This window comes from Calypte anna, chromosome 1 (genome assembly GCF_003957555.1).
Source record: "Calypte anna isolate BGI_N300 chromosome 1, bCalAnn1_v1.p, whole genome shotgun sequence".
Taxonomy (NCBI): Eukaryota; Metazoa; Chordata; class Aves; order Apodiformes; family Trochilidae; genus Calypte; species Calypte anna.
Genome location: NC_044244.1, coordinates 42,305,812 through 42,327,994, shown reverse-complemented (window position 1 = coordinate 42,327,994; position 22,183 = coordinate 42,305,812). Strand labels below are relative to the sequence as shown.

General features: G+C 39.7%; 1 protein-coding gene across 1 annotated transcript in view; it reads right to left on the bottom strand.

The window, feature by feature from the left end:
- Nucleotides 1–22,183, bottom strand: part of ITPR2 (inositol 1,4,5-trisphosphate receptor type 2) — a 259,728-nt gene that overhangs the window by 34,435 nt on the left and 203,110 nt on the right. Inside the window, exons 46-52 of the mRNA XM_030449603.1 lie at nt 15,059–15,166; nt 12,372–12,564; nt 9,493–9,618; nt 6,504–6,679; nt 5,042–5,206; nt 2,857–3,058; nt 637–723 (exon numbers count right to left, since the gene is read on the bottom strand). Coding sequence (XP_030305463.1) covers nt 637–723; nt 2,857–3,058; nt 5,042–5,206; nt 6,504–6,679; nt 9,493–9,618; nt 12,372–12,564; nt 15,059–15,166 — 1,057 coding nt within the window. The remainder of the gene's footprint in view (nt 1–636; nt 724–2,856; nt 3,059–5,041; nt 5,207–6,503; nt 6,680–9,492; nt 9,619–12,371; nt 12,565–15,058; nt 15,167–22,183) is intronic.

The window sequence follows — 22,183 nt, the reverse complement described above, 5'->3', positions numbered from 1 at the left end:
TGCCACAAGCACAAAGCAACACAACTTAGCTATGGCAAGAAAGGCTTGCAGCAGTCTGCATTTCCTTGCACTTCCCACAAGGTAAGAAGAATGAACAGATGAACTGCTGTCTGTGATGAGCCACAGTAACTCATTAAGACACAGCAACTTGATTCTGGATCTGGGCTCTAAAATCTTCTGGTTACACTACAACCCTGGCCTAGAAGCATATAAAAAATATAAATAAAAGCTTGCCATATGCTGTGCCATTTAAATGAACTAATGTGTCCCTAAATGCGTGGCCCTAAATGGATCTAATAGCGGCTCAGTGCGTGCAGGTGAGGATGCTGCAGACAAGCAGCAAGTTTTTTCTCTCAGCAAAGTCAGCTGGAAGGAAGTGACCTGTACCTTGAAGCACAACTATTCAGCAGGTTCTCTTAGTAACCAAATTAATGTCAATGCAATTGGAAATCAGGTGTGGGAAGCACTCGCATTAAAGCCAAGCTGCCAACCAAGCTCCAAGCCCTGTGGATCTTCAGAACTTATGACCTACAAGAATGAGTGTGGCTGCTCACACTAGCAAAAGTATCCATAACAACAGAGCACTAATCCCTCAGTTCTAATTGATCATCAGTTTTGAGGAATTTTTGTACTAACCTGGGTTAATAATTGGGATGCTTGTGGAACAGTTCTCTTTTGCACAGGCTCCCATCATTGATGTGAGGGTTGTAGTGGGGACTTCACTGATACCTGCGGAAAAATAAAAAAGATACTGCATTGATACAGTTTTAAACTGTTATTTTTTAGAAGTGAATCACTGATTTGAAAAGTTAAATAGAAAAAGCAGATCAAATTAAATGAGCAATTGCTCCTTCCTCTAACAGTCTGCCTCAACAGCTCAAAGCAATCACAAGGAAGAAACCCACAGTTTCATTTACTGTATATCACAGCTATTCCCATTTTATCTCCTGAAATTAATGAATCTGCATCAATGCTGCTACTTCTGGTTAGAACAAAATATATTCAAAACAAGAAACAACTGTCAGATATGAAAATTATGTCAGTTTTAAAACCATTAGATAAATTATTCACAAAAGCTGACAAGCAGGACACCAAGCTGATATTCAGTTATCCTGAATGTAGAATATTTAAGAGTCTTCAAGGATTATAACAGTTTGGTACTCATTTGTAAATATGTATGGATTTGTGTAAAACACTAATTTAACATTCCAAAAGTGGGTAAATGTGTATATCAGCCTGATTTTATCAAACGAATCTTATCTTGTTCACGTTCAACAATTTTCTGCAATTCAAATCAGGGATTCAAAAAGGCTTAAGGAGGAAAAAAGAAGGCAAAATCATACAACTAAAGTAAGTCTAAGACAATCTGTGTAACAGAAAACCTCCACTCTTGACTTGCTCTTTGTGCTCTTTCATAAGGAAAAAGTTTAAAGCACTTGTCTTGGGATGCATAATGTTCCATCAGTATATCATCAGTATATTTTATTGATGTGTTTTTGATCAGGAATGGCAATGTATACTTGCCTGCAAAAACATACCCACACCATAAAAATATGCCAAGAATCCAACAGCAGAAACACAAATGCACAGAAACTACAGCACTGGACCAGAAACTGCTGTACTAGACAAGAGCAGTGCCTAGCCTTGCATCTGTTCTCCTGTGATGGCCACAATTACCTTTCAAAATGAAACTTCAGATTGTAAGTTCTGTCTCCAAATAAATATGACTCAAATAATAAGCAAATTTAGCCCTCCTAAGAGGATCAGTTGCAGAAAACACACTGTCAGCCTCCTCTTTTTTCATATGGTATCAAAACAGCTATTTGAGTACACCAGGCACGTGAGTCTTGACTGAGCTTTGCTTTTTTTTTTTTTTTTTTCTGTGTGTGTGCTTTAGCTCCTGAAATAAAACATTTAGGAAATGGCTGGCAAACACTGAGAGCAGACAGTCCAGGCTGGATCTCACCAGGTGTTCTGTGCTTGTGTACAGGTCTGAAGAGCTCAGCATTAGGGAAAACCATGCCTCTGTGAATTTAATCACAAGCTATTCTTAGGTATTTCTGTGTAGACAAGTTACTTCTCTGCCCATGCTCCCAGCAGGCTGGTTGGCAGCATATACAAAAATCTGAACAGAACAGACCTAGCTTTTTTCCTAGCATAGCAAATTTGTAACTCTCTGTACACAGTGGTAAAATCACTCATTCCAGAAAGTTGAAACAAGCCTTTTTTAAAAAACTGGTTAAAAGACTCCTAATGACTTTACTGAATCCGGGATTATACACTAATGGTGATATTTGTGAAATATACAGTGAATGTAAAATACATTCCAGGAAATCTCCTATCAGTCAAAATATGGATTCTGTAATAATTTTCTGCTGGTTGCAGTTTAAAAATAATCAAATGGATACATCCACTCCACATGTTACTATCACATGACTCATGCATGTGAAATATTATGAGCTACTTTTAAGGTGAGATGAGAGCCAATAGAATCCACTTTGAGTTCTCTGCCAAACAATTAGGGAATTTATATTTATTTCTTTTATATGTTAACATGAGTTAGAAAAGATATGTAACCAATCAAGTGTGAGAGTTAGATTTTAGCATTTCACCAGGTAAATCTAGCCTAAGACAACTTCATACATTAAATTCTACTCAGAGACTTAATTTAGCCCTAAGGTTCCATCAGTATATCATCAGTATATTTTATTTATGTGTTTTTGATCAGGAATGGCAATGTATACCAGTTAGTTCTGGTCCCAGAGATGCAAGTTGAAAAAAAAAATTTCTTTAGAGAATAGTAATGTTAGACAGGCAGAACAGGTATATGTCAGAAGCTAATTTTAATATAAAAAACAATACCTGCAACAGGAGTCTTGATTTTCAACCTGTCAACCTCCATGATAAAGTCATCTTTCAAGAAGAGGAATCCAATGATGGAGAAGAGATAAACCAGGATGAGTGCCAGCACTGCAGTGAGGATAATGGAACGACCATTCCGGGTAACACTTTTTATGACATTTAGCAAAGTCTCTTCTCTGTACACCAGATCAAACAGCTGGGAAAAGCAGAGAGTAGAAGTAAAAATGAGGCAGTGTATATATATATCTATATATATATATATATGCTACATAGGGAAAAAATCTGAACTACTGAAACATACATCTAATCATGTCTGAATTCTCAGTGTCATAAGAACACAGTTGACATTAATTTCAGTGGGATCTGTGCATGCTCACAGGAGGAGAAAATCTATCACAGAACTTTACATTTTAAGACAGATTACAGCAAAATCCAAAGCCACAAAGTATATGTTAAATGTTTATATGAGTCTGATCTAGATTTATCTAGCCATTACCAACAATGTCTATATGTTCAATAACAGGCTAGATTAAAACAAAAAAGTGTCCTCTTCATCTACAAATTAATTTTTCATGTTATTGCCCATTTGATAAACATATATGACCTGCAACTAAAAAATGCACCCATGCATGCAAGTAATTTCATGCCTGTAACCTGTTTCTTTGAGTTCATGCAATCATTTAAAGGTCACTCACATGTACAAGGATAAGGGCCATCTCTTTTTAGGACAAAGTTATATTCATTGCACTATTTATATAAAATTAGAAATTTATATCCTTCTCTATCCTGCACTATATGTTTTCCTGGTAGTTAACTTTAAAGAAAGCTATATATTCAGATAATATTGCTTTAAATGTCAAAGGCCTAAAACAGTAATTTAATGTGATATGAGCTTTTCAAGGAACTATAGCTCTTAAAGTTCTCTTACAGTTCTATTGATGGTCTATGTTGCTTTGGACCTTATCTACAATGTACATATTTCCACTTCAAAACACACAGATTACAGATACAAAGTGACACTCTGTGATTTACCAAAATGGTCCACTGAAGCAGGTATTAGTCACAATTCACAAGAACTGAAACCCATAACCTTGTGAAAGGATTAATAAGGGAAGAAAGAGGGAAAACAGTTATCACTCATTCCATACAGGACAAACCTTAAAATGAGGAACAAATACTAGTTTAGAATATTTCCAATAAAAAGTGGAGCCTGGAAGTAACTTGGGAATGTGGACAACTACAAAATCCATGAACTGTGGACATCTGTCATTAGCAGTCACTGATAAAAGCACATACATAAAATGCTCCTTCTCCTTTGAAATCTGCCCAAACTTTGAAGCTGACTTTAATGTCAACAATTGGAAAACCTGATTTAAACAGGAGCCCCACCAGAATAAGGACTGAACCCTCAAAAATTTTAGTGTGCTTAACACACCTCTGCGAAATGCTGGGAGCTCACCACTGTTCAGGAAGCTGAGAAAAATAAAAGAGGAAAGTGAATTCACGTAAATGACCACAATTCTGTCACCCTCCCAACAAGTGTCACACGCTCCAGTATAAAGCAAAAGGATTAGAAAACAAGAGCACTGAAACACCTTTTACTGCTCTTCAGCATGCAGGCAGCAGTTAGCTGAGTTTAGCATAATTTTGTATGATTCATTTTCAGTGCACCTGTGTGGTATTCTAAAAGGGCATTCCATCTGGGTAATAGCAACAAAATAAAATGGAAGTGGGATACATTTGAAGTGATGGATTGTTCTGCTACACACTAGAGGCATGCCACCCCTATTTCCCCTATTGAGGCTGAGATTCGTTGGCATAGGTATGATGCACACACCAGTGGACAACTCCTGTCCAAAAGAGATTATGACTGACACAATACATGGGAACAACATATACATAACATAAGTATGCTGAGGAAGGGTGGGAGAAAGGAGTGGGCTGCATGATGATTGTCTGAAAACAAAGGGGCAAACTTGCAACTCATAGGAGGGATAAAATAGGTCCTAACAGAAACAGGTTCTAGTGAAAACAGCAGCTCCTAAGGGGCAGCAACACAACGGCTTGCTAAAAATATCCCATTTGGCTTGATTGTCAGGAAGAAATTGAAGACAGCTGCATGGGTAACGGTATTTTCTATTTTTGCAAAGTTTTCCGCTCCACAGAAGTGCACACTTACCAGGAAACTATAGAAGAATTCGTGCACGCAGAGGCCCAGCATGCAGACCAGGACATATGCTACGTGATAGAGAAAAGCCATGTCCATGATGACTGCTCTGTAGCCACGGGTAAAAGTTCCACGGTTTCCAACAAAGCTCACCAGGAACACTATTTTGTTACAAAGCTGTGGGTGGGGGGAAGAACAAAGGCCAGGTTTATTCCATCAGAAAAATCCTGCTATTCATTGTTTGCACTGCTGCAGTATGCAAAAAGTCTAGATAGGTTGCTTTGACTAAATGCTTGACTTTTAGATACCTGCAGTGAGATAGAGAGAAACCCAGTTCCCAAGGTACATGGGAATGACCCCTTGAGAGCCAGTGAACGTACACCACCCCCCTAAAACTGACCTGTGCCTCATTACATGGTGATTTATTTCTGTAACATTAGAGAGTAAGACAGGGTGGGATTAATGTCACAAGACATTAAAAAAACAACCGGTGAGTGAATTCCTAACAACTTTGAGTTTAGACCTGAGACTGTAGGAGCAGCTAGACATGCTGTTACAAAAGGAACAATAGTAACACAACAGAAAGTGTGTGGGGCGTGTGTGTGTTTCCTTCAGATCATGTTTTTCAACAAAAAAATCCCTAAAAAGATAAAATAGAATACTGGGGGCACTTTTGAAGTATTGCACTTAGGCAACAGCACCAGATTCTCCACTGCTACTGAGCTTTGCATGCATGGGAACCATGGTGCAGAAGTACATAAGAGAGGAGCTAACCTTGTCCAGGGCAAGCAATGAGGATTCAACATGGTCTTTTCTTCCAAAAATTTCACATAGGCAAGCACAGTTTACATGCCTTTACTTTTGACTGGGTAGCTTTAAGTATGTAAAGAACTGGTGGCAAATAGCTCAATACTTTGCTGCCTGGAGTTAAGACGAATTGGAGTTGCACCAGTCAGGCAGAAATATGGAGGGATGACTTCTGAGCATGAGTGTGTATCTTACATGCAAACATAGATGTGAATAAGTTAAGAACTCTAGAAAAGGGATGAGGCAATTTTTAATTTTGAAAACCTTTTCCTCTCAAAAATATGGATTTGATCTGACAAAAATCTCACAAATTTGTGTCAGTCTTGCTGTGTGTATTGGTAGAGAGAATTATTCTTTTAACATGAGAAACTGTAAATTTCATTCCTCTTATTTGGCAAGATTTCTTTAAATTTAATGTTAGGGTTTTTTAAATTATTTTAGAAGTATTTGCATATGCAAAAAGCAAAACAGCTTTTTTCTTAGCTTCCCATTTTGCTGATACTGCTGTTTCAGGATGACTGGAAATGATTTATTTTTTTGGCTTAACCAGTGAACCAGAAAAAGAAGTTCTTTGCACAGCTCTAATCAAGGTTTTTTTTTAAATAGAGACCTTTAAGATCTCTGATTCTGCTAAAAGAGAATTTCTGCTTACTTTTTAAGTACTTACATTAGCAGCACCAAGAAGTATCAAGGTAGGACCGAGCCCTATAGTGTATATAGACCTGAGAATAACAGACACCAAAAAGGGTCGAATACCAACAGGCTTGGAGATGAAAAACAGCATTGCTGTACAAAACGCCACTGATATCCAAAGGAGGAGTGAAAACAACGGAGAGAGTGTGCCTGTATAGAGGAGAAAGGGAGAGTTGAGAAAGGCATCTTTTGGAGAGTCCATTTTTCACCAAGAAATAGATCCAAAAGATCAATTCCCTTGCCAATAACAGCTAACAAAAAAGCATGATTCACGCATCACAACTGCTGACCACAACTTGCCCTAATTGCAGCAAGAACAATTATGATCATAGTGTTGTTGATTTTGGCACAGGTAATAAGTAATAAGAGCAGGTAATGAAATTTCCACTAAAATCCAAGGAGTGCTCAGAGATGAAACAGTTTACCCTTCTCCTGGAGCAAGCTCCTAATCAGCTCCCTTCTGCAGGGATCATAAGGGCTCCTCTGGTCTAATTCCATGATTGCTCAGCTACAGAAATAGCAGGTCCTCGAGGGGGTGCAGCGAGCGGCACCATGCTGCAGTGTCACATTTGGATCCCCAACAGCACCAAAGTGCCCCATTTTTTAGAAAAGCAGCTTTCTTCTGAGCAGCTGCAGGCATTCAGTGGGAGCCTCCACCTCTGCAGGGGGGGCAAGGAGCTTGCTACAGTGGGAGGCAGCCAGGGGGCCTTGGGAAGGAACAGGCAGCATCTGCATCGCCAAGAGCAGATGAATAGCTGTGCCTTGCTCCTGGGTAGACAGTGGGTCTCGGGTCACCTGCAGGTTTGTGAGCCACAGCCTTCAGAGTCAGGCTCATTGCTGCTCTGCAAGACGCTGGCTCCAGGCTCTGGGTGGTGAAAGCAATGCCCCTGTTTTCCCTCTTTCCTCTGCTTCAAGCCCTGGAAACACACCATGTTGCTGTGATCTAAAAAGCACATTCAGATCGCAGGGCACTGTCACACTTGTACAGTGTCTTCTATTGTTACCAGATGATCTGAGAGGTCAGTGACGGGGAGAAAGGAATAGAAAATTTAGCTAGCCTCACACCAGACATCATGCTATCACTTTGGAAACAGATACACAGCCGAGCAGCAGCAGTGGGATTAAGGATCAATGAGATGAGTCCCTAGCATCAACATTCAGATGGCATCCCAACTTTTCCAAAGTTTGGGAGTGTTTGCAGCCTTGGCAGGAGGTTTAAGGACAGCTCTGTCCGATAGCTTCTTCCCCAGCAAAATTTGGAAACTCCTAAAAAAATACCCCAAGCTTCCAAGTGGGTCAGAAAGGCAAGGTCAAAGCACTCAGTGTCTCTTTAACAAATTATTCTTCCTTTACTGCAGGTCAAACAATTTCACCTCACAGATTGGTAACATGTGCAGACATGCACACCGCAGGCACAGTATTCTCATCAGCAGCAAAATTTCACTTATGTGATATGATGTAAGAACTGCAGAAGTCTACTAACAGGCAGCGTTCTTGGGATGATTAGATCAGCCCAGGCACCTGAGTAAGGGTGGATTTACATAAGCTGAAGGGGGAAAATGGGAGACAAACTTCAACTCTTAGGTTTTGGAGGAGCCTGAAAGTAAGGAGGTTGCTTCATGACCTGGCTAATCTCATCTGGCCACACCTAGTGCTTATCTTCCAGCTTCTGCTTTCACAAGCACCAGGGACTGGAATCCTGAAATGTGCTATCACTGAAATCACTGGATTACTGGGGCCACTTAAACTAATACTATATAAATCTGCAGTTCAAACTAAATAATACCTACTGATTGCAGACAAGAGGATTTCCATGAGTATAGATTAACTAAAATTCAGTAGTTTAAAAGGTTTATTTTTAACTCTTTTGCTTCTTCTCTTATCTTGCATGGGCTGTAATGTGTGTGTAGTCCCAGTGCCTCTTCAGTTTACAAACAGGAAACTGCTAAGCACAAACATTTCCCTTTTACAGGGCCCAGCCCTGCGCACTTTGCTACACAGGGCTGTGGAGATGCCTGCACCATGACCTGCAGAGACCACCCTGCAGGGTGAAAGGGCAACGTGGTCTCCACACCAATATACTGTAATCTGCTGCCTTTCTGTTTAGGCAGCCAACAGGAATGTTTGCTGGTGCCAACTCTGGTGTTTGTGAAAAGCACATGCATCTACTAGAAGCTGGACTGCTTCCACCAGCTGAGTTCACGTGCCATCAGACAGAAGTGACTTTCAGTCACATTACTGACTGGACACAAACCAAAGACCCAGAGGTGAATGGCTCTACTCCCGTTACCAGTATTCTGAACTATTTAGTCTCTTTTGTCCCAATTAAGATTGTTCTGGATTCAAATAGGCCTCCTGCCAGTCTGATGCATTTATTTAATGAAACTGATTAGTTGCTATGTATCCTCTGACATGTGGTGAAGCAGAGACAGAATCATAGCTTGTAAGCATTATTTTATGTAATGTATTTATCCTCTGCAACAGTTATGTCCTTTTAACCCAGAAAATAAAACCATCAAAAGCCAACAAGCTAGTTCTCAAATCATTCCATTCTCTATGTCTTTAAGACTGCAAGTCATTCAAACCAGTCAGTTTTACAGAACCTCAGTCTCTCTCTTGCCAGGAATGCTCCTTTAGCTCAGAAGCTGTGACTGAATGTGTGCAGCAGTACACTGCAATATGGTAATATTAAAATTAAAAAAAAAAAAAAAAAGAAAAGGATTAGCTCAGATCATCAAGCTAGTCTTCAGTTCAGCGGTTTTGCTCTGTCCATTTTACTTCACATTGCACAAAGATTACACAAAGATCAACTACTACATTTCAGACATCTGGTACCTATTTAGAAGACACTCAATGGCTTCTGCAGATTCCAGTGCATCTGAAGGTGCAGTTTGATGTAACTGTTACCTTAGAATTGAAAGCAGATAAAATTAAACGGAAAAATAGAAAGAAACTCCACTTGCCTTCATCTCCATCATCTCCAAAGGGGTAGAAGAGAGCAACTGCTAAATTGATGAATACAGCAAGGTTGAAGGAAATGCTCCCCCAGAGAGATATGTGTCTGGAGAACCAAAACAGGGCTGGATTATCTACAAAGGAGAGAAGAGAGGCAATTAATGAAAGAAGGCAGGCATGAAGTAAATCAGTAATGGTCTTAAGGGAATTAAAAAAAAACCAAAACCACAGATGAAATAAAAATGCAGATCTTCAAAATTACCTAAAACAGACTAATATTAAACACAGGTTTGCAATAAAACATAGTTTAAAGCAGAGCCTTTAATTCAAAGATTAAAAAGTTTTGCCTTTGCTAAAATTTTAGAGTTGGATCTTTTGTGAAGGAGACTTTTCACCTGCCTCTGAAACTGCAGCCTTTGTGCAGGGAGACACAAAGTCAAGCAAGGAAATACATTTCAGGCACTTTGCAAGCCAGTCAACACATGACCCATTTGGATCAAGTATACTGACGACATTATTCAAAGAATGATGGGAAAGGCAAAGGTTGCAGAACAGCAGGATACTCCCCACCTCTGTCACACTAAATACATCTTGATCTACTTTGGAGTGGCAGATAAAATTTAGTTTGACTGGGATTCAGTTCTATGAAAGCTGACTCCTTCCTGCATGATCCTGAGACATACCTGCTGACAAAGCAGCCCTATGCTCCTGCTTAAAAAGATTCAAATGACGCCAGGATCTCCATATGTGGAATGTTGTACAAATACAGAGAAACAGTCTATATACCAAAGAACCCATAACATAATCCAAAAAGACTAAAAAGAGAAACAGAGCAAAGCAGGCTTAAATTTTCATGTTCAGAGTCACATAAAAGAGTCAGTAAAAAGGCTAAGAACAACATGAGACGGGTCTAAGACCCATCAAGCCCATCATACATAGGGCTGCACTACAATATGAATGCTTGAAACAAGATCCCATGTGCAATGAATGGTGTGAAAATATTTCTAGCCAGACAGGTTTATTTGAATACAGTGTATTCCTATTAATTTCATTTTAAAGTACTGAGAGACTCCTGCAAGTATGCAGAGCATATTCTTGACTTGCCTGCACCCAGCTAACTCTTTATGAACATTAAACTTCTTCAACTGCATGTGACTACCTCAGGCTTTTAGTATAAAAAGACTAATTGTGATTAGGTAAATATTCAGATTTTATTGGGATAGACTAATGCTGTTGGCTGCTGAGATTTAAGCATTTGGAGCCATTGCAAATGACATGTCAATTTAAGCAATACAAATTGCATGCTAACAGACACTTGGGCAAAGAATAAACCAAGCCTCAACCTGTATTATACTTTCAAATAAAAAAACCCACACCAAACATGGAGACTTGTGGGCTATTCTGTTGATGAAAGGAATTGAGGTATTTCTGTTCTGAATAAAAATAAATCAATTTTCTTTGCTTATAGCATTAGGCAGGCCTAGTGTATGTAAATGTAAGGTTGGGCTCTTTTATTTGTATTTCTTAAGCAAAAACCACAGATATGATTTTGTTAATAGAGTAATTTTACTACAGTGTAGTGACTTTTATTCCCAAATAGACTGTGAAGATAGGGAGTTATTCTGAAGTAATTTATTTTTCAACTTCTGTTCTGGTCAGTACAGACAAGTTCTTACAGTGCCACTCAGGGAAGTGACCTGGACCTATAGCATGCACACCGAAAACTTACTACTGCCTCTGAAAATTATAGCTTGGGAATTGACATTTCTAAAAACTGCAAGCAGCACTCATGTTTCTATCCCATTAAGGATGCTACATTAAACCATATTGCTGTGACTACCCTAAACTCCTTGCAGCTCTGATCGTAGATGCTATTCTTCACTTTCTTCCTAATCAAATGCATAAAGCTGCTATAAGCTGTTAAACACCTCCTATGTGCCACCCCAACAGCTCCTCCATTTTAGCAGTGACCAAAGTGATAAATCTTGTGTATTTTTATCTATATACATGTATAAAATGCAGCTTCTTTATCTTTCAAGGATATTGTATATGCTTGATTAGTCTGCAGCCTTGATTCTCTGCGTCAAGAGCAAAGGGCAGAGTTAACAGTAGCTGAGCTGGCAGCAGATTTGTATCCCCAGGACATTGGCAGCATCCTCATTCCTGGTGAGGGCCAGAGGCTGTAATGCCCACCAGTGAACTGCACAAACAACTTGGGGTATGTGGCTCAGCACCTCTTCCTTGGGTCCCTGTTTTGATCTCTCCTCCATGATCTTGACCATCAGATCTACAAGCAGTTTAAGGTGGTACCTAAGCCTCTCCCATTACCATGGCACTTAAACCAGCATGGGCTAACAGACTGGGATATTCTGCAGCTTAGTCAAGCAAGACTGATGAGAACTAGCAAGGGGGAACTGGCTTCATGAGAGTCAGACAGATTTAGAGCAGCTGAGGTTCTGATGAGAGCTGTTTTTAAGGGACTGACGTTTACAAGTTTCTTCATGGTCTTTTAGCAATCTCCAAACCTCAAATATGCAGCTACACATGTTTTTGTTAAATATTAGGGGCCTTGGCTTAATTAGGTGCAACTCTGTTTAGTTTAGTGGAAGTACACCCAGTTCATCTATCCCTCAATTTAACTTTCGGAGTCCAAAACATCATCTTGAACACATTACTTATAGCACTAACTGCTCCATATTTTGCCTCTTCTATGGTGGCATGCAAGTGTCTCATCTGACCTAGACTTTCAAGCCCTCAACAGTTTTGTCTGTTGCAGCATCGGAGTGAACAGAGAAAAGTGTATGATTAAAATGAAAAAAAAAAAAAAGAAGGCTTAAAAGCAAGGTTTTAGCATAATTATGCTATTTTTTGAAACTGCAATACTTACTCCTAATTTTCTTTTGCCATTTCATCTCGTTGTACAGATCCTCTGTCTGCTGGAAAAAGTCATTGACTTTGCTCCCTTGTTCATCTCTCTCTGTTGTGTTGAATACCCGACTTTTGGATTCCCGAGTGAGGAATTCACAAATATTTGGGACAGGGAAGACAATTTGTTCCATTGTTCTATCATGGCGGACAATCTGTAAATAAGATGTATGTTTTTTTCAGGATCAGTGACCTTTGAAGCATTTTTTCTTACCTCTTCTTGTTCACATCTCCCTCTTATTTATAAATTAATGCATAAATTATTTGAAAATTACAATGAAGTAGAACAAATCAATCCTAAAACAAAGTAAAACTGCTTTTCGTTCTTGAAAAGTCTGACTGAAAACACGGTGTAAATTGCATGTCTCAGACAAAATCTGTGCCCAAATTTCTCCCCAACATATAAAAACGTTCTGATTCAGAATGCTTCAATTTTGCATTAAATTGAAACAAATCTCTCTTAGCAAACTGTGTAGAATTTCAGGGGCTTCCTGCTCAGGTTACAAAGTTATTTTCTCACCTTGAGTCTATTTCTATGATGAGATATGTGGTGAAGGTGAACATGCAAAAAATAGCGCCTTGCTACTCAGACAGCACCCAAATCTTGTCAGTTCTTTATCTTCTTACTTGGAAAAAAAATTGAGGTTTTGTATTGTTTGTATTTCAGGGTCTACTGAGTTATCAGTGAATGAGCTAGATTTAATTCCATCTCACACACTTCATCAGAAACTACTTCCCCATTCTGATAATGGACTCTGCAGAAATGGGTAGAAAACTCATCTTCACTCTTCAACACCAATGAAAAAACCAAACCACTATTTGACATTCAAATCAAACAAATGAGATACCCTGATATAGGACGACTATATAAAAAATGCCACATATCTAAGGCTACTTCCAGTGAAAGACCAGCAAACATCCCCTTGGTATAGAGGCAATGATGGGTTGAATTTCACTTTTCCAGTCACAGTCCTGCATTCAGGTACTCCCCTTTATCTCTGTTAATTCATATTTATTATGTGAACATATTAAGACCCACCTGTCTGAAGTAATTTTTAAGAGTAAGGAGAGCTCCGCTGACGTTGAGTGCAGGGACATGTGGTAAATCTACCACAGAATGAGGGACACCTGAATTTGTCAAAGACATTCAATAAAGCATCTAGCATTAGAGAGAGTACTCCCAAATGGATGAAGTGTCCTAAGTAAATAAAGGCATCTCAGGCCAGCAATTGTGCAGTGGGACTATGTGACCAGCAGCTAACCTCGTGGGGGCATCAAACAAGCTGATGGCAGATCTTCAGCTCAGTCAGGGACTCAAATGAAGAGGTAGGCTGGATGTGCTGCTCATCAGAATGACATTTAAAAAGCCTCCCCAAGAACAGAGGCCTCCATATCTGCTTGAGGAACAGGCTTTGCAGACATGAGGTTTTCACAGATTCCAGAAACTACACCAGCAAGAAGCTATTTGCCACATAAAAGCAAAGCATGGTGCCTATATTTACATTTACATTTATATTTACATTTACATTTATATTTAATGCCTATATTTACAACCTATCCATATAATTAACTCAGCTGATACTTCCCTAAGAGATACCTCAGGAGCACCCAAAATATTAAAATATATTAAAAGGAGCACTAAGCTGCCCTCTGGACAATCACAGCCATGGAGCTTTCATCTGTCCTGTAGTGGGATAACAAGACCAGTATCAGGCAACAAGAATGGTGAGAAACAGAGAAGGATCCAGCCCTGGCCTGTTCTGATGGCAGCTGGGAGATGCTTGCATCAGACTGCTCCCTACACAGGCAAACTCAGGTCCAGTGTTACTGGAGCCTGGGAGCCCAATGAAGGTGAAACTATTGGCTCACATTTAGGCTGGGCCTGTGTGCAACCACACCATGAAGTTTTCATACTCAGCAAATTTTGAACAGGATACAGCATTTCCAAAGGAGAGCCAAATGCTTCTGCTTCCTGCAGTCTCTCGCAGCAGCTGCTTTTGCCCCACAGAATTTCTTCTCCTTACAAAGTCACTAAGGACTAGAGATACTACAGTGTCTAACTCCTATCTTGAAGCCTATAATCCCATGAAATCTGTAAGTGCACAGGATCTGATATGATTTAAGAACTTAAATACCTCTGTGGATCTTGATCTAAATCCAATCTGTGGCAGGGGTAAAGTTTAAAATAGAGAACTGGTGAACCAGGCCACGCCTTGGTCTTTCAAATAAAAGCCATACTGAATGTCTACACCACTTCAAAACCTCTTTGTAGTCCAGCCAAACTTTTAATTTGATCAGTTAGCATCACTGGCTTTGAAACTCACGATTATTTATTTGAGTGATGTACCATACAAGATCGTTCTTGACTTCATGACACAGCTACTATCCACAGTCATTATTTCACTAACAAAACATGTTTGATAACACACAGAAAAGCAACTGTAAAATTATTATGTGGAGCCATTTTTAATATAGGTGCGTTCTTTTTTCTCCCATACCCAATAGCATATTATTCAACCTTTTCATTCTCATAAATAATCTACAACATTTGAATAAGCTTTGCTGTTTAGAAGCTTAAAAAGAGGTGATACACCATACACAAGATTCAAACTTGACTCATATTCAGTCTTCTGGTGAGCAATTCTTTACCTCTATCTGTGCCGTATGATTGGCATAATACCTCAAGGCTTCATCTCCTTCATCAGGATCTGACCCTGGCTTCAGCATCTGTTGCAATGTTTTATTGTGACGAGCCAACTAGAAAAAGAAAAAAATCTGATTTATGTTCTGCTGCTATGTCTTCAGCTTTATCATCTCCATTTAACTAACACAAATCCTCCTCCCCCCACTCCCATATACTTACATGCACAACCCAGTGGGACTCTCTCCACAGATAAAAACAAAAATGTAATTATTTGAGAACAATAGAAATAATTTAGTCTTAAAAAGTCAGCAGCAACTCTTCAGCTTAGATTTATGAAAGGCAGCCTAGCCTGCAGCCTAGATGGTATTTGGAGGGCTTTTGACAAATGCCAAAAAATTAAGACTGAATGTTTCTTTTCACTGAAGTTCAGCCATAAAATTTGCATACCTCTAACTAGGTAATTACATTTACAATTACATTTTTTCTGTGATTTCAAATGGCTAAACTGTTCTTCACTATATTGCAGCATGGTACTTCAGGGCTGCCAAGATAATGCCCATGACTATTTCAGAGGCAGCTGAACTGCAGTGACAGGCAAATACATTCTTAAATGTGTAGTTCATGTACATAGCGCATATGAACACACAAAACAACACAAATGTCTATGTCTTCCAACAAATTTTTACCAATTATATGCTTCACATGATTCATAATATACATGTGCTCTTTTTTACTAGTAAATATTTAAAATGCTCTATGATCTCTGAGGTCCCTTCCAACCCAGCCAATTCTATGATTCTATGATTCTATGGCTGCACAAAGTTTGATGCTGAGGATGGCAGCAAATGCATTCATGTCTTTCAGGTCGGTGAGAGACAAAAACTTAACTATAAGGCACAAGGAAACACTGCTAAAAATGCAGTTTTCCCTGTATCAGTGAGTGGTTTCCCTCCAGAAACTCTGAGGTGTTTCACACATTTTAAAGTGGGGGGAAGTGAGGCAGGAAAGGAAAGGCTATCTTCTGGATGTGATCCAGCTCTTAACCACTGCACAGATGTTACCACAACAAACTAGACACAGACATTAGAAACGAGGCTGGCATGACACTTAAAAAAGGAACTAAGCTTAGAAGCGATGATTGCCACAGGTGGGTTAAGGTTGTTCTAAATGAAATAACGCAGCATGCTAAGGAATTACAAAATAACTGCAAAAAGAGTGCAAGGGTTCAAGTCTGACAGTAACACTGGATCTAAACAGATACTATAATGAACAAACCAGAAATTGATCACACTCATTCATAAGCCATTTGAATGTCTCCCCATCCCCTTTTTATCTATGAACAGCGAAGAGATACATATACAATTTACTCTATATTTATTCAAGTTCCCTATCATCTATGGATCAAAAGAAATTTTCTTCAGAATCTTGATACAAGTTTGTTAATTAAAGATGAATAATAAGTGGAATATCCAAAAGCAAGAGAATAACAGAAAGTATTCAGGATGAATAAATGTATTTCCTACAGCTTCCTTGTGGACAGAAGTCTGAGGCCTTGATAGCAGAGCACTGAGTCGATGTGGCAGAACATCAGGCTTTAATAAAAAGGTCATGAGCATCTATTCAGGGAGAAATGCAAAGAATCACATGGGGGACAACTGCAGAGCAGTAGCCTTTCCATCAATAATAGATTTCTGCCTTGAACAGTTATACTTTTCCTTTATCTAGCAAATGTATGGACAGTCTCATTACATGTAGTAGTATCTTATGCAACTTCCACTTATTTTTAAAGGCTTCAAAAGATCATTAAGACTATCTAACTAGTTCTTCTCCTTCACAGAAGCCATGTAGGCTGATCCAGTCAGTCTTTGCAGTACGTCCACGTCATCCCAACATGACAACCTGAATTCATTTCCTAGAGGTCTTTTGCATCCCCTTCAATATATGCTCTAGCATCATGGAGAAACAAGATGAGCTTGAGGAAACAAGGTAGTTAATGTATAAAAATTCCCTTTAAGCAGTGCTACTGTTTTTACCTTTCAGTTTATTGAGTGTCCCTCTGCTTCTGTACTTATGACAGGGGAAGCAAGAGCAACTAATTCACCTTCTCTGTATCATTCATCATTCTATACACCACTGTCATGTCCTCTTGTATTTCGCTCTTCTTTAAATTGAAACAATCCCTATCTTTTCTATCCCTTCTAAAAGAGAAGACTCTTTGTGACTCAATTATTTTCCTTGTCCATCTCCAAATGCCCTTAATGCTGGCTATATCTCTAGTTGAAGATATTAAGAGAAGAATGGACTAGACAGAATCCATTCACACCCTGTTTGGGCTGATGAATTAGGATAACCAGAAGCAAATATATTCACCTTTTTTTATCTTCTGTAATACAGAGGAACTTTGCTGATATCCTGACCTTTTTTCTCCAATGTCAGCCATTAAGATTTTGAGTTTTCTCACAAAAGACAAGACAAGGATGTATGGATAGTTCTTCTCATATTAAAATTATGCCACTTTGGAGAAAAGGACATGTTTATCTTCAGAAACTTCCGTTAGTATACCACAAAAAAAAGTTCTTTCACAAACACACTTGAATTTGTATACAGAACTGGAAATCCCATTTGTAAACGATATTAATTCTCAAGGTGTTGCTTCCTGATATGCTTTTAACTCTTCATAATTTTTGTTTTATAAAAGTACCTCTCGATCAACATCAGTAACAGAAGCTCCCTTACCAAACAGAAGGGAAAACTCCTCAGCCCTCTTGTGCTGTAATGGGACTGAGAAGCACAGTGTGTTAACAGGCAGCTGGTGATTTCAGACAGCACTCATGCAGTGCATATTTAACTACCAGGTTTCCCATGAATAGCAGACAGGTACTTTAAAGCCATGTGCATTCAGTGCTCTCCATTCTACTTTATTAGGAAGAAATTGTTCACTCTGAGTGTGGTGAGACACTGGAACAGGCTGCCCAGGGAAGTTCTGGATGCCTTCTCCCTGGAAGTGTTCAAGGCCAGGCTGGATGGGACTTTGAGCAACCTGTTCTAGTGGGAGGTGTCCCTGCCCATGGCAAGGGGGTTGATCTTTAAGCTCCCTTACAACCCACACCATTCTATGATTCTATGACTTATTAGACTGCTTTCAGGCAGTGACTGTCTTGTGCTGATGTGTGTACAGAGCCGAGTAGTGTATAGTTGGAGGTTCCTGACACTAGCACTAGACCTGAAGAACAGGCAAGGATCTCCTGTGCTAGCACCTCAGCTGACAGCAAAGACATATCAGAAGCAACCAAGGACTGCTGACCAGGCTGAGGGAACTACGGCAGATTTTACAGGGAAAACCACTTTAAAGCTGGCAGCAGCAGTGCCAGGTAATAAGATCTTGTAACTTCATTTATTTCTGCTTCCTCACCTTTCTGTATCCACTTACCTCCTGGAGTCTAGACCTTTAGGCAGTAACCTCAGGGCAAAGGATCTATCTATTTTCTGTTTGTTTTGCAGTTTCTACATCAAATGGATTCCCCTACACTGATATAAAAGTTAAGTACTGCTAATATTTCTGTACTGTCACAGCTACATCAATGAAAAGAATAGTGTGGACAGCAATGTGTGAGAGCCCAGATTTGAAGCAGATGCCCACAGTAAGACACAGAACAGCTTTAGAAATGCTACATTATTTGGCACCTGCAATGTTGTCTGAAGCTCTGCTTTCATGATCCTTCCTTCACTATGTAATGAGCTCAAAGGCCCACATGAGCAAAGGAGACTGTGTCAACAGACTCCTTGACCAGTGCAGAGCTTTTTGTGAGATCAAAGATTTAGCAATGAAAATAACAATGTAGTGATGAACTGTGAACCTAAAATATGGCAAGCTTACCCAACCTGACAATAGGCTTTAGGTGACAGTTTGTGACTGGCATGTAAGGGCCACGCAAGCTCTGAATGACATTTTTTTCCATATTTAACTCTTGTGATGTAGGTAAGTGCTATTTCTGAAGTGCTGCAATAAACCTTTTGGGGCAGCTGAAGAATAAGATACAGGGGGGGGCATGGACAATAGCCACTATAATGAAAAGAGCAGCCCCATTTATGTTTGCAAAGCAAAGCTCAAAAATGCACAGCAAGTGTAATTGAGACAAAAAAACTATCACTGGAGATTGAACTTGCAGAGAGCCTGCAAAAAATTCTCCTCTGAGGAGGGAAAAACTCTCCTCAGTCATTCACACACCCATCAACCATACCAGTGACAATATTTTAAATGTCATCACTGTATTTTAATACTGATCAAGGCTCGTATAGATGAGGAAGCAATAGCATACAATGGAACAATGATTTCCAAAGCAGGGGTGTGTGAGGCAGCAGCTTTATGAATAAAGATCATTTGGCTTTCAGTCAGTTTCCAAGGAAGGACTGTTGTTCATCTTGAAAGACTTTTACTTCAAAAATTTGGAAAACACTGTAATAAAGCATCAGTACAAAACGTGAAAGATTGAGGACAGACCAAGAACGCTGAAGACATTAATAAAGCATCAGTAGAGATAAATGACAGAATTACAAATAATACTCAGCCTAAACTCCTCACACAACAGGATTATAAAATCAGATCTTCTAGTCATCCAGTATTCCATATATAATCAGCAGCACAGAAAACCACAGCAGACCTAACTTTTGCAATTAACAACACATGGATTTCCCGCAGGCTTTTTTTTGTTTTAAAGTCAAGCCTTCCTTGAACAAAAATGTAGTTATTTAAATGTTCTCAAAGGAAAAGCAATTTAAAGCTGCGACTGTTGATGTCATTGGCCTGCCAATAACTCATCAGCTTGGGATCCAGGATGGGTTTGCCAACATACAATGTGTGCCTGTAGAAAAAAATCACTGGTAAAAGAGAAACCAATTCTCCACTTTTCATTATCTCTGTTAAATACAACCCCCTTCAGTATTTTTACAAGAACATGTCAGTCCCTGGTTGTAACTTGTAAACTGCAAGGGTCTCCTCTGTAGCCCAGTCCCCACAGGAGACAAGAGGTCTAACCCAGTACATAGCTGTGACACTTGTCAAAACTCCTGCAGATTTCACTGGGCTTTGCTTCAGGCCCAGAAAAGGACAGGAGAGGAGAAACAGCAGACTGAGGACCCTCAGATTCTGTGAGATCTGTTTCACTTTCTAGGATTTTGGGACTGCCAAACCTGAGTGACTGAGGTAACTTTTATGACTAGAATAATATAAAGGGATATAAATGGGTGAGGTTCAGTGTACTGTAAGCAAGCGGGGTTTTCATGGAAGAGATGATTCACTGGCATAGGGTCAAATGTGTTAAACTGATTTTCTAGAACAGGCTGATGGAGCCTGTTATAACTAATTATAACTATATAACTATTATAAACTCTGGATAACTGGCCAAGAAGCACAGATAAAGACACAAATAGTTCCTGTGCTTTGCAACAGTTTATATTTACGGTATTACTATTAAGAAGTATTATAAACATAAAAAAATAAAAACAATATTATTTTTAAAAATATTATCCTTGTCAACAAATCTCTCGAATTCCTTCTCACAGATGTAAAGCAGCAGTAAGGCTGTTATCTGACAGGGGAGATACCTGGCATACACCTGACAGAGGAAGGGCACAAGGTTAGGCAGCAGCTGGGAGCATGCTGGGGACCGGGGCTCATTGTGGGGAGGGAACTGGATGTGTGGTGCATTTGCAAGCTACAGGACTGCACAGTGACCTCTCTGCTCTTAGCCCATGCTCCAGCTGAAGCTCACAATCCAGCCCTCCAGTGTGCCAGTCAGCCCCATACAGCCTCTCAGGGCAGAAAGATGCCACCACACAGCTCTGGAAGTTCCTCAACTACAGAATTTGGGGAAAGTGAGGCAAGAGATGTTTGGACAGACCTGATGTGCAGTGCAGGACATTTTATAGCTCTGCTGTGAATTATCTTCTTCTCTACCCTGTCAGTAACCAGATGTTCTGCAGTGTGGGTTGCTATCCCAAAACCAGTGGTCTTTCACCGGGGAGAAATGAGACAAAATATAACTTGCAGCAACAGCAGAGTAATTGCATCTGTTCAGATTAGTTTCACCTTGCTGTGCAAAAAAACTTGTGCAGCTGGGGCTCATTTACAGTCACAATCTTTTCCTCTTTTTCCCCATCAGTCCCCTGGCTCCTGGAGCCAAGCAGTGTGGGATTTGGCACCACCAAAAACCTCTCAAAAGGGAAAACCTCAGTCATCTCACTGAACCTTTCATTTTCTGCTTAGAGAGCAAGAAAGAATTAAAAAGCTGCCTGGGGACTGACAAGAAAAACCCCAAGGACTGAGAAACAACAGCGAAGAGAAAGTCAAAGGAGTAGCAAACAGGATGGGTGAGAGACAGAAGAGGATTGGAGACAGAAAATGAGATCCTCTTCTCAGCATGCCAGGACCTTACCACACGCCAGCTCCCTGCTCAGGGCAAATGAGAACACTCCCCTTCCATCAGCAAACAAGGAGAGAGAAAGCAAGGAAAAAAGGAAATGATATCTTAATCGTAGCTGAGCAGAATTTTTTAGTCCAACTGGCTGTACTAACAGTAATAATAACTTCTCAAGTCCCCATGTTCCAGTCAAAACTGAATGGTGCTTTCTGCAATACACAGGGCAACTTCCTTTCCAGGAGTCATTACAGTTTTATAGAGCGGCACCTTTGCACTCTACCACAAAGCAATCTGTTAACAAACATTAAGAACAGCAGGGATGGAGCAATGGGAGACTCTCAAATCAAGTATTCATTGATTTCATTTAGATGATTATACTCTACAGAGCAACCAAAAGGGTTTAGAGTTAATCTTCCCCTGATGGCTTGGGGTATGTGAGCAGGGCCCTGGGTGGTCCAGACGCTTTGGATTCTGTTGCTGGGTCTTCCATGGCCTCATGTAACCTCTGAGACACCACCTCTCCTCCCCAGCCTCCACATGGTGAGCAGTACAAATTGTGGGTAATAGTGATCTATCTCACAGGGAAGGGAGAAATAAAACACCTTGACATTATCACATAAGAGAAACCACCACAGTTAAGTGTTCTCTATCACTATTACATTTGCAGCCCCCCATAATAACTTTATTGCTATTTTTGCTGTGATTTTGCTT